At 34.8% G+C, this 12,088-nt stretch overlaps 1 protein-coding gene across 1 annotated transcript in view; it reads left to right on the top strand.

Annotated features, from left to right (window-relative positions):
* The window catches only part of ABCF3 (general control non-repressible 3), a 57,095-nt gene that overhangs the window by 1,691 nt on the left and 43,316 nt on the right, over nt 1-12,088 (top strand). Inside the window, exons 3-5 of the mRNA XM_088978515.1 lie at nt 270-462; nt 744-952; nt 1,095-1,253. Coding sequence (XP_088834641.1) covers nt 270-462; nt 744-952; nt 1,095-1,253 — 561 coding nt within the window. The remainder of the gene's footprint in view (nt 1-269; nt 463-743; nt 953-1,094; nt 1,254-12,088) is intronic.

Below are 12,088 nucleotides of genomic sequence, written 5' to 3'. Positions count from 1 at the left end.
AATTGTAAGAGTTGGTTTAGTCCCACTTGCAGTACCAAGTCCATATGCTTTGGTTTTGCTTCTTCTTTGTTAGTTTGAATTGATGTATGAGAAGAGTTAATGGATGTGCTAGGTTTACCCTAAGCATGTCTTCATACTTCACTATCATATTGAGTCCAAATTTGTCCATGTGCTAGAGTTTCTCATGAAGTATGAGTTGACTTATAAGCTGATGAATTCATCATTGACTTTTTTTTTTTTCGTTTTTTGTTTATTGGGCAACCAAACAGGCACAATACCAAATGCATTTAGCAGAGATGGAAGCAGTTAAAGCAGGAATGCCTGTGGTATGTGTAAATCATGATAGCGGGGCAGGTGGTCCTGCTGTCAAGGATATCCATATGGAGAACTTCAATGTCTCTGTTGGTGGCCGTGATCTCATTATAGATGGCTCAGTCACCCTTTCTTTTGGAAGGCACTATGGTGGGTTTATACTTCATAGTTGTGTTGTATAAATACATTCCCTGCATGGTTTCTGTTCTATGCTCTTTGTTCTTGTTGGTCAAAGAAATAATATCCTAGCTTCATATTATATTTCAACTGGTTCTCCATATGGCACCAGATTTCTACTGAATTTTTATACCCTGATATTTGTAGGTGATGATATTAGATTGTTTGAAACTCATGCATAGGTGTGACTATTCACTGGTTCTCCATATGGCACCAGATTTCTACTGAATTTTTATACCCTGATATTTGTACAGGTCTTGTTGGCAGAAATGGGACAGGGAAAACTACTTTTCTTAGACATATGGCCTTGCATGCAATTGATGGTATACCTAAGAACTGTCAAATATTACATGTGGAACAAGAAGTTGTAGGTGATGATACATCAGCCTTGCAATGTGTTCTTAACTCTGATGTTGAAAGAACCCAATTACTGGAAGAAGAAGCCCGTCTACTTGCACTGCAGGTTCAAATAGCGTTTGTTTGAAACTGAACTAGATATAGTTGTTTCTAGTGTTTGGATTTGTTTACTTTTCATGTTCCTTTTTGTGGAAATGCTCTCTTTTTTCATGATTTACCAAACCTATTAAAGTTATCTTGTCCTGAAGAGAGAGAAGGAGTTCGAAGGTGCAACAGGAAAGAGTAACAAGAACATTAATGGGGGAACCAACAAAGATAATGTGTCACAGAGGCTTGAAGAGATATACAAAAGGCTTGAGTTCATTGATGCATATTCTGCAGAGTCACGTGCTGCTTCAATTCTGGCGGTCAGTTCTCAAAGCATCTGTATTCAGCATTCCTGAACTCCTAAATTATCTTAGTCCAGACAATATTCCAGTGGCATTATATTTTTGGTTCTGCATTAGAATCAAACCATTTCTCATGCACCTTTTTGAATTACCTATAAATTCAAAGGTCTAAGTTGCACAGGTCCCTGTTTTTGGCATGCTATAGCTGTTATAATTTATAAAAGTTATTTTGATAAGAATTTTGAAAATTGTTTTGTGTTGCCAGTATCAGACATGCTTACATAAAAAAAAACAGGGTAGAAATGTCTTATATGTTCCTAAAAGAGTAAGATTTAGCGTTTAACAGAAAAGTATTCCATCATTCAATCAGTGGAAGATATTCGAGTTGGTTTAGGGTTCATTCTACAAACTATAGGGTTTAAGATTTGACATAGAGCTATGAGTCTTATCTTTGGGTTATAATCAGCTAAGGGACAATAAAGTGAACAAATGCTTATTGGGAAGAAATTGGGCATGGAGTAGCCAAATAGGTGCACTTTGAATGACAAGTGGTTGAAATATGCCATTTAGATCCTAGAAAAGGTGAAAAATTGGGGTCTTAGCAAAGAATAATTTGAATTCCCTTAGCTGCTTCTCTGAATCAAATTTAAGAGTGGATGAACAATGAAATGTCAAATGTTCAACCAAAAACAGTGTCATCACTCAGACCAGACCAGACTGGATGGTTTGCCCATCAGAGATATGGGAACTTGCAGCCAAAATTGTTTTAGGCTGCTTGGTTCTTTGAAATATGTACATGGTAAAACCTGCCTTAAATATAAGTATTTCTATATGTTATAATCTGTAATCAATGTTTTTGAACTGTGGTCAAAATGGTGGGTAGGATTGGTTGAACCATCAATTGGCCATATTTCCTGGTTTGTTTCATCCCTGTTCACCTGCAAAAAGCCATTAACTTGGTCAATAATCTAATGACTCAGCTGGTTGAACTGCTGAACTGTTTTATGCGGTTAGTGGGTTATAAGTCTTTGTTTTTCCTGTTTTTTGGTATTTTTAGCCATTTCCATCACTAATAACAATAATTCTCATTTATCATACTTATTTTTTATATATATTATATGATGAATATATAATATTAGAGATATGCCTTTATTTTGCAATTTTTTTTTGTAATTTTCTAGATTTTCTGTATATTTATTTATTTTTAGATTTTTGTTATTCAATTTATGACATCAGTGGATGACCTATTTGACCTCGATGGGTGAACTGCTGACCCACCTAGATGGAGAAGCTGTTCTGTCTGTTGGTTGGTTCTCAAGACACTGCCTGTAATATCCACTGTTTAAGCTTATTTTGATATTAAAATCATTTCTTATTACTTCTGCCCAAGTCGATTTTGGTCTGCCCCTAGCCCTTCTAGCCTCTTAAACTTGCAACATATTACTTTTTCTAACAGGTTCTGTAGATAGTCTTCTATGCATGTGAATAAAGTCAAAAACCATCTCAATCTACTTTCTCTCATTTTATCACCTATTGGAGCTATTCTTAGGTTCCTTTGTATGACTTCATTTCTTTCCCTCATGTCTTTCTAGTTTTACCACTCATCCATTTGAGCATTTGCATTTCTGCCACAGTCATTTTTTGGATGTGCTCTTAACTACCCAACATTCTGCTCCATTTATCATAGCTGGCCTAAGCCTTACAATCATTTTGTAGAAATATGCAAAGATATTTTGTAAAATGATAAAAGAAGCATTGATACATATTTCTAGACTATTATCTTATTCCCAACCATTATATAAAGCTAAGAAACTAAGATCAATAACAAATTAGTAAATGACGATTTACTGATTTATTATGCATTTTGATGTTTTTACAAGGTTATCTGATATTTTATTTTCTTATTTTTAATTCTGATTTATTATAAATTCTAATATATTTATTTCACACTAGTAAATAGAAATACATTTATTCTGATTTTTTAAACATTGAAGTTATAATGCATTATGTTTAATTATAAATTTAATAAACTGATTCTCCTTTTTTGTAGAATTAAGATTATGATAAATTTTGATTTCTTATAAAACTTTTTGAATTTATTATGATTTTTAATACTAAATTTATAATAAATTATGATTTAGTATAAAATTTATTAAATTTATTCTGATTTTTTATATTAAATGTAGAATATAGTTTATTATAAAATTTAATAAACATTTTCTGATTTTAATAAATATTTTAAAAAATACTAACTAGTTAATATTTTATTACTTGAAAAATATTTTATGTTTTATCTTATAAAGCAATTAATTAATTTTTTTTTGTTTTTATATTTTGTTAATTCTTTTTATAATTTTTTTTGAAATATTAAATGGAAATTATTAATAGAATAATCTATATTAATATACTGTATTATATTAATATAATATACTAATATATTATATTTTTAATGTACATTAGTTGGCATCCTGTCGACCTTAGTTGACATCTTGTCGACATAATAGGAAAAACTGTATTTTTTTGGTTATTTGGACCAATTTGGTTGACATTTCCAAAATATAGGAAATGTCGACTGACATAATGTAATTTTTATATTACCATCCATTTTCATGTCGGTGAGCCTTGACATTGACATGTGTCGGGCGACATTAGCGACATTTGAAACCATGATTCTAAATCTATGGGCAACATCCTTCTTAATCTCTCATTTGTTATGAATTGTTGAATCAAGGTAACGAAAGAAGTCACATTGAGTTATCTCTTGATCTCCAATCCTAAGTCTACCCTAGTTTGCACTCTTGTTGTTATTAAATTTACATTGCATTTATTCTGTTTTGGTCCTACTTATTTTAAAGCCTCTTGTTTCTAATCCAGTTGTCCATAAACCTAATTTTGCATTTAACCTTTGCTAGTTTCACTAATTAATACTATGTCATCAGCAAGCAATAGTCACCATGGGACCTCCTTTTGAATTTGTTTAGTTGATTCGTCTATGACACATTAATAAATAACGACCAAGTTTTGAACCCTGGTGAAGACACATTGTAATTGTAAAATCTGATGCTTCTCCCACGAGTGTTCTAACATTGTTTTTTGCACCCTCATACATATCCTTAATTAGATTCACATACCTATTTAGAATTCCTTTTTCAAAACCCACCGTATTACCTTTTTAGAGACTATCATATGCTTTCTCTAGATCAATAAAAACCATATGAAGATCTTTCTTTTCTCTAAGCTTTTCTATCATCGTAACAAAATGATGGTTTTCATGGTTGATCTCCCCAACATAAATCAAATTGGTTTTTTAAAATATTTGTTTCTTATTGTAACCTTTGCTCAATTATTCTTTCTCAAAGTTTCTTATTGTGTCTTACGAGTTAAATTCCATGATAATTATTATAACTTTGTATTTCTCCTTTGTTTTTGAATAATGGCACCGTAATACTCTTTCTCCATTCACTAAACATTTTCTTTGTTTTCATTATTTTGTTAAATAGTTTAGTTTGCCTAACTAATAAAAAAAATTAGTTTGCCTAGTGTTTTAAAAGCACAGGGTGCAAAGGGCATTTTGAAGCAATGTGCAAGGTGTGGCATGCACCTTTTTGAAGCAATGTGGAAAATTAATGACAATAAAAAATTGCAAAAATGTAAAATATTTGAAATAAATAAAGAAAATATTAAAAATAATATTAATTAAAAAATAAGAAAGAAAGAGAGAAGAAGAGAAAGAAAGGGCTTGGCCAGAGAGAAAAATCATCTACTCTCAGTTGACCCACCTTGTATTTATAACTTATGCATTAGGATTCAAAGGACAACTATGTCCCTCATTAAGTATAGGAGACACAACTTAAACACAGATAAAATAGACAACTCACTTCTAATTATATGACAAAATGACCAAACTATTCCATATTCTGCCGACTCTAACACTCTCTGTCAAGTTGGTGAGTTTATATCATGTAATCATAGCTTGTTACATATATAATCCACTTTCCCACGACTCAACCCTTTAGTAAACAGATATGCCCATTGATTTCCTGAACTTACATGTGTTGCACTTATCACTCCATTGATAAACTTTTCTCTTATAAAGTGGCAATCAACTTCAATATGCTTTGTTCTCTCATGAAAGATTGGATTAGAAGAGACATGGATTGCGGCTTGGTTATTACAATACAACTTCAGAGGCTGGTCAACTGAGAACCCCGTTTCCTGCAAAAGATTTTTCAGCCACACTAATTCACATATAGTATGTTCCATGGCCATGTATTCTGCTTCAACACTGTTTCTTGCTACTACATTTTGTTTTTTGCTCTTCCAAGTCACTAAATTTCCCTTAAGGAAGGTACAATTCCTCGTAGTGGATCTTTTGTTAGAAATAGACTGGGCCCAATCAGCATTTGTGTACCCCACTATCTCAAGATTTCCTCCACTCTTGTATAACAATTAACGGTCTGGAGCTCCCTTCAAGTATTTAACAATCCTCAGAACTGTATCCCAATGTAGAACCCGAGGATGCTGCATAAACTGACTCACCACACTCACTGCAAATGATATGTTTCGCCGAGTAATAGTCAAGTAATTTAACTTACCCACCAACCTTTTGTACCTTCTAGGATCTTCAAACTCTTCACTTGCATTAGTACTCAACTTGACATTTGGTTCCATAGGTTTCAACTGGTTTAGCACCTAGTAACCCTGTCTCTTCAAGCAAATCGAGGTCATACCTTCTTTGACACAAATTAATACCATGTCTTGATCTTGCAACTTCTATGATGACAATGCCATCTATATACGCCACTAACAAAATGGTCAATTTGATTCATAGATGAACATAGAATGGTCAATTTGGTAGTGTTTCATGCCAAAGTCCCTTACACTTCACTAAATTTTCCAAACCACGCACATGGAGACTGTTCATGCCCATAGGTCACCTTTTTAAGTCTACAAACCTTATCATCCTCCCCCTGAGCAACAAACCTTGGTGACTGTTCCATATATACTTCTTCAAGGAGATCACCATGTACGAAGGCATTTTTAGTCTCAAACTAAAAGAGAGGCCAATCATACATTGCTGCTAAAGAAATCAACACTCGAATTGAACCAATCTTTGCCATGGGAGAGAAAGTTTTTGTGTAGTCAACACCATACAACTTGAGTGTCCTTTTGCCACCAATCTAGTCTTCAACCTTTCAGCATTGCCATCTGAAGATATTTCATTGTATACACCCACTTACATCCGACAACATGTTTACTAGGAGGGAGAGTGATAGGCTCCCACATGTGATTGCATTCCAACGTAGACAATTCCTCTTCCATTGCTTGGTGTCACCCTAGAGAGGTAATGGCTTCCTGGACATTCTTACGAATGGAAATAAAGGATAACAAAGATATAAATTGTCAATGGGAAGATGAAAGGTGAGCAACAAAAACATAATGGGGAATAGGATGAAAAGTACAATTACATTTATTTTTCCGTAGTGCATTGGGAAGATCAAGATCAGAAGGAGGGGGCATAACTTTTGGATCCGTCGATGAGGAATGAATTGGAGGAGTCGTTGGTTGGTGCTCTTCTGTGAGTATACACTTGCGTGATTGGTGGTCTTTCAGTAGTAACCTACATTGGAGAAGATGATGGTGGAGAAACAACATGAACTGTAAGAATGAGGTCCTCAACTAGAACAGGAAGAGGAAACGTAGTAGGAACATCGGCACTAGAGAAGAAGGGATAGACTCAAACAAAGTAACATCCGAACACATATAATGAACAATGAGAGCTAGGGTTGTAACACTTATACCCTTTTTGGGTTTTGGAATAAGCCAAGAAAGATACATTTTGTAGCACATGCATTTAACTTATCTAGTCTAAGCCCTAGATTATGAACAAAACAAACACAACCAAAAACTTTGGGAATAAGAGGAAATGGAGATAGAGTAGGAAACAAAATTGAGAAAGGTGATTGACTTCCAAGGATAGACATGGGCATCCGGTTGATGAGAAAACATGATGTAAGAACATCACTCCATAATCTTTTGGGAACATTCATATCATGCATAATGGACTTAGCAATTTCAAGTGTTGGTTCTTCCGTTCAGCCACACCATTCTATTGTGGGGTAATAGAACAAGAAGTTTGGTGAATTACCTTGTGTTGTTCTAAATATTGTTAAAATGGTGTTGACTTGTATTCTTTTGCATTATCCGAATGAAGAGTCTTAATATGAATACCAAATTTGGTATGCATTTCAGCATGGGATTTTTGGAAAATAGAGAGAAATTCACTTTTGTCTTTCATATGATAAAGCCATGTCATCATTGAATAATTATCAACAAAAATTACAAAGTGCTTATAGCCATTATTTGACACTACTTTATTTGGACCCTAAACATTTGAATGAACTAATGAAAAAGGACTAAAAGCACGACATTCAAACTTAGGATTGAAAGAGACTCTATGGTGTTTTCTAATCTAACACAACTCACAATCCAAAGAAGAAAGATGACTTAATGATGGAACAAGTAACTTCAGGGCCTTGGGTGACGGATGACCAAGTTTGTAGTGCCATTGGAGAGGAGTAAGAGAAGAATGAAGGGCTACTTTTGCACCACCACCATCAAGGTAATACAGTCCACCTGCTTCATGCCCTCCACCAATACCGTCTTGAGATCTGGAAACACACAAGAAAAGGGATAAACGGTTATAGAACAATTAAGAGATTTAGTCAATCTACTAACATACATGAGGTTAAAAGGAAATTTGGGTATATATAAAATAGAGGATAAAGATAAAAATGTGAGGTCAACATTACCAAAACCACAAATGGGAGAAGTAGAACCATTAACAAGTGTCACTATTTGAGATGTGGAAGATTGGGAAAGAGATCAGAGGCTCCACTGTCAATAATCCAATGTGAAGGTTTGGATGCCAAGCAAGCCATACCTGAATGAGCGCAAGAGTGGCTATATTTTGTTGAGAGCATGTCTAAAGAAATACTCGGGTCACTCACCATTTCCCTCCCAGAAGCACCTGTAGATGTGGAGGGTGTTTGATCAGCCTATTGGTTTTCAATAACTGTGCCAACACCACTAGTTACAACTCACAACATGATTGGCCCAAGTATTGGGTAGATCGTGTAAGTCATAACAGAAGATAATAGTATGTCCTTCTAATCCACAATATGTGCACCTTCTAGGACCAATACTTCGTTCTCTACCATGACCTCCCCTTGAATCTCGACCTCCACCAAGTGATTTAAAAGGCGCGCTAGGCGCACAAGCGATGCACATTTTAGGGTATGCGCCTTGCCCAGGTCCTAGGCACACCCCTTTCAAAAGGCGCACGCTTGGTGTGCCTAGGTGTGCACCTGATGTGCCTTGTGCCTCAACCCAGGCGTGCGCCTTTTTAAAATTCTGCGCTTTTTGCTTTTTTTTTTTTGTTTTGAGCCTAACGACTCTGAGAACCCCCTATTTGCTAATGTTGTTCATTCATTCATTCCAATAAAATATATTCTTAAAAGGCAATTAAAACTCTAAAAGCATTAGTTTTTATGTGAGAAATAAGAATTTAAGACCCTAACATGGACTTCTTCGGGCTTGCCTCGAGGGGCATGGTACAAAGGTGACTCACAGAATCAACAATGCAATATGTTTTACGTCACATTAACTACTTGAAGTAATGAATATGCTTTACATGTTATGTTTATGTATTTTATTTTTAGATAATAGGTTTTTTAAAACATTTCTTTTAAAATTTAAGTTTATATTTTTATTAATATTATGTTTAATATTTTTGTGATTTTTAAAAATGTTTTGGCATTGTTTTTGAAATTTTTGACTTTTTTTTTGATATTTTAGTTTTTTTTTCCTGTATTTTTGTGCCTTGCTTCAAAAAGGCGCGCACCCCTCACCTTGTGCCTCAGGCGCAAATGGCCCTTGTGCTTTTAAAGCACTACCTCCACCTTGACCACCAGTATGGTTAAACATTGGACCGCCTCAGTTCCTTGGAAATCCATGTCCACCTCCACCATCTCTATTTTCATGACATCCCCCTCTCGCCACCACAAAAACAGACATATCCGAGAGAGTGGAATGCCCTGAAGGTTTAATAGAAATCCTTCGAAGTCGGGTAAACACCTCCTCAAGAGAGGGAAGAACAGACCCGCTTACTATTTGTGCCCTAACAAGTTCATATTCAGATTTCAATCCCACCAAAAATCTTGTAATGTTAAGCTGTTCCCGTTGTTGCTGAATTTTAACATCGGAAGTCAATGGGTGATACACATTAATCTCATTATGAAGGTTTCTCATACTAGCACAATACTCCTCTAGGCTCTAGTTTTCCTGCTTCAAGTTAAAGTACTCCTGATACAGTTGGTATACTCTAGTGGTGTTATCTTGGCCAGAATAAAGTTTCTTAGAAACTTTAAGTTTCCAAGAACATAAAATTCACACTAATTTTCGGTTCCATGCTATTCCGCAACCAGGTTATAATTTGTGCATCCTCTTGTTCTCAATCGCTATACCCTTGAGAGTCAGACGAGGGTTTCTCCTCCTGGCTCCTTCACATGTTTCACCTTATTCTTGGCTCTTAGAAACACTTCCACCGACTTAGCCCATGGCACATAGTTCTCATCATTTAATTTGATGGAGGTCATTTGTATATTTAGGTAACCAGGGGAAATCATTACACCAGTTTTATTATCACTGCCCTCTCCGATTGTGGCCATTATAAAAAAAATAATTACAAAGAAATCACCCTTCACCATTCAGCCCTCACTACACCACACGCCACACCTCAATTAAACAACTGTTGCTGAAGCACTCGCTGTCATAGGGTTCAGCACTAAAATCCTACTGCTGTCACACACATTCAGATATAAGTAGGAACCAAAAACAGTCCCTACACATACCTATCATTCAGCACTGCCACATAGTTCAAATCCAGTCCAAAAGAGAGAGAAAACACCATGCAATTAGCTGACCATAGACTTCTGTTCACTCCTGTTCACGAACCAGCCCTCTCTGAGTCGTTGAGTAGAGGGTTTCTAGTACACCACCAAGACGAACACCACCACGATAACTGGAGGTGTAGTTACCTCCTAGAAGGAAAAACGTTCACTCCTTTTTCACCCCTTATCAATCCTCCAACTGATTGATGAGAAATTTCAGAAAAACTCAAATCTGATATGATGATCCAAGGAGAAAAGAAAGGAAGCAAGCTGATTTCTGGACTGATTTCTAGTGCTTTGATACCATGTTTGTGGGTCGATTGATACTAGTTCAGTCCTAGTTCAGAAATAAGAAAGAAAGAGAGAAGAAGAAGAAGAAGAGAAAGAAGAGAGGAGAGAAAGAAAGGGTTCGGCCGGAGAGAAAAATCATCTACCAGCTGACCCACCTTGTATTTATAACTTATGCATTAGGATACAAAAGACAACTATGTCCCTCATTAAGTATGAGACACACAACTTAAACACAGATAAAATAGACAACTCACTTCTAATTTTATGACAAAATGACCAAACTACCCCTTATTCTGCCAACTCTAACACAAACAATAAAATCAAATATAGCATATAAAACATATTCAAATATGTCAAACTTTCAATTTCTTTATTTTTTTTTCTAATTACACTATTTCAAATAGATAATATGATCAAGGTTTAAAGTATCGGAAACGTAAGGTGTATCGGTGAGATAATTTTAAGAGACGTATCGGGATACGCTTTGGATATGTATAAATACGGACGAAAAATCAAGATACGCATAAATATGCTAAAAAGCTCAAATAAATCCTAAAAATATATTAATAACGATAGTTACAAGTTTTATATGATTGTAAATAAGTTATTTAAAAGTAGAAAAACTGTAATTTAATGGTCTATATAAAATTCAAGATATGGGGACACACTTAGTAACTATTCGCAAATGATGGAATAACTAAAACGTGAAAAAACAAAAAAACTAAAATGTATATTGATATATATTAGTTTTAAAACAATCAATATAATTTATCTTTATATTTATTAATACATAAATTTTAAGAATTAATTCTAACATTTATTGATAAGCATACACTAAGAAAAAGAGAAAATTTATTTAAAGATAAAAATGCATAAACCTATAACAAGCAAATGGGTGTGGCTTAGTGGTGAACCTCTAGTTGTTAAAGCCTAATGTCTAAAGTTTGAATCTTGCTATTGTTAAGTTTGTAGTTTTATACTAACAAATGCTATTTTTTTATCAGTATCCTTATATGCTATTATTGCTATTCCATTGCTATTATTCACTTCTCCAGTGTACCATAGCTTGTAGCCATCAATTTGTTTAGCTTTTTTCCCATTCATTTAGTTTCCTAAAACCATGTAATACTAATTATTCTCCTTGTCTACTAGTTCCATAGTCTTTCTTGATGCTCCTACATTCCAAGTGGCTAAACAAAGTTGTATTTTTTGGACTATTTTTTACCTGCCCTTGTCCAAAAGGATGAGGGAACCCTTGCCTATTTAATACCATGGCTTAGTGTTATTGTGGGGTGTGACTTCTAGGGACCACCCTAGCATGTCCTTGCCCACTTAACACTCACTCTGGATAAGGTTTATAGCGTGTTGCTTCTAAGGAATGCCCTAGCATGAACATGGAAAGACAAATCAGGATCTACAATCATGAGAGTTCGGAAAACGTTTTAGTGTTGGCTGCCAACCTGATGAAACCCTCTTTTATCTGGGCTTGGGACTGGTGTAAGACAAGCTCATGCTGATGGAGATAGCTTTAAAACATATTATGAATCTATTTTCTATCTTTTAAAATTTTTCTTTTTTGAAAATTTTTATTTGAGTGATCGAATGGTTGAA

The sequence above is a fragment of the Nelumbo lutea genome, chromosome 3 (genome assembly GCF_056320005.1).
Source record: "Nelumbo lutea isolate HS-2025 chromosome 3, American lotus-T2T, whole genome shotgun sequence".
In the NCBI taxonomy this organism is placed as follows: Eukaryota; Viridiplantae; Streptophyta; class Magnoliopsida; order Proteales; family Nelumbonaceae; genus Nelumbo; species Nelumbo lutea.
This window is presented reverse-complemented; position numbering and strand designations above follow the sequence as displayed.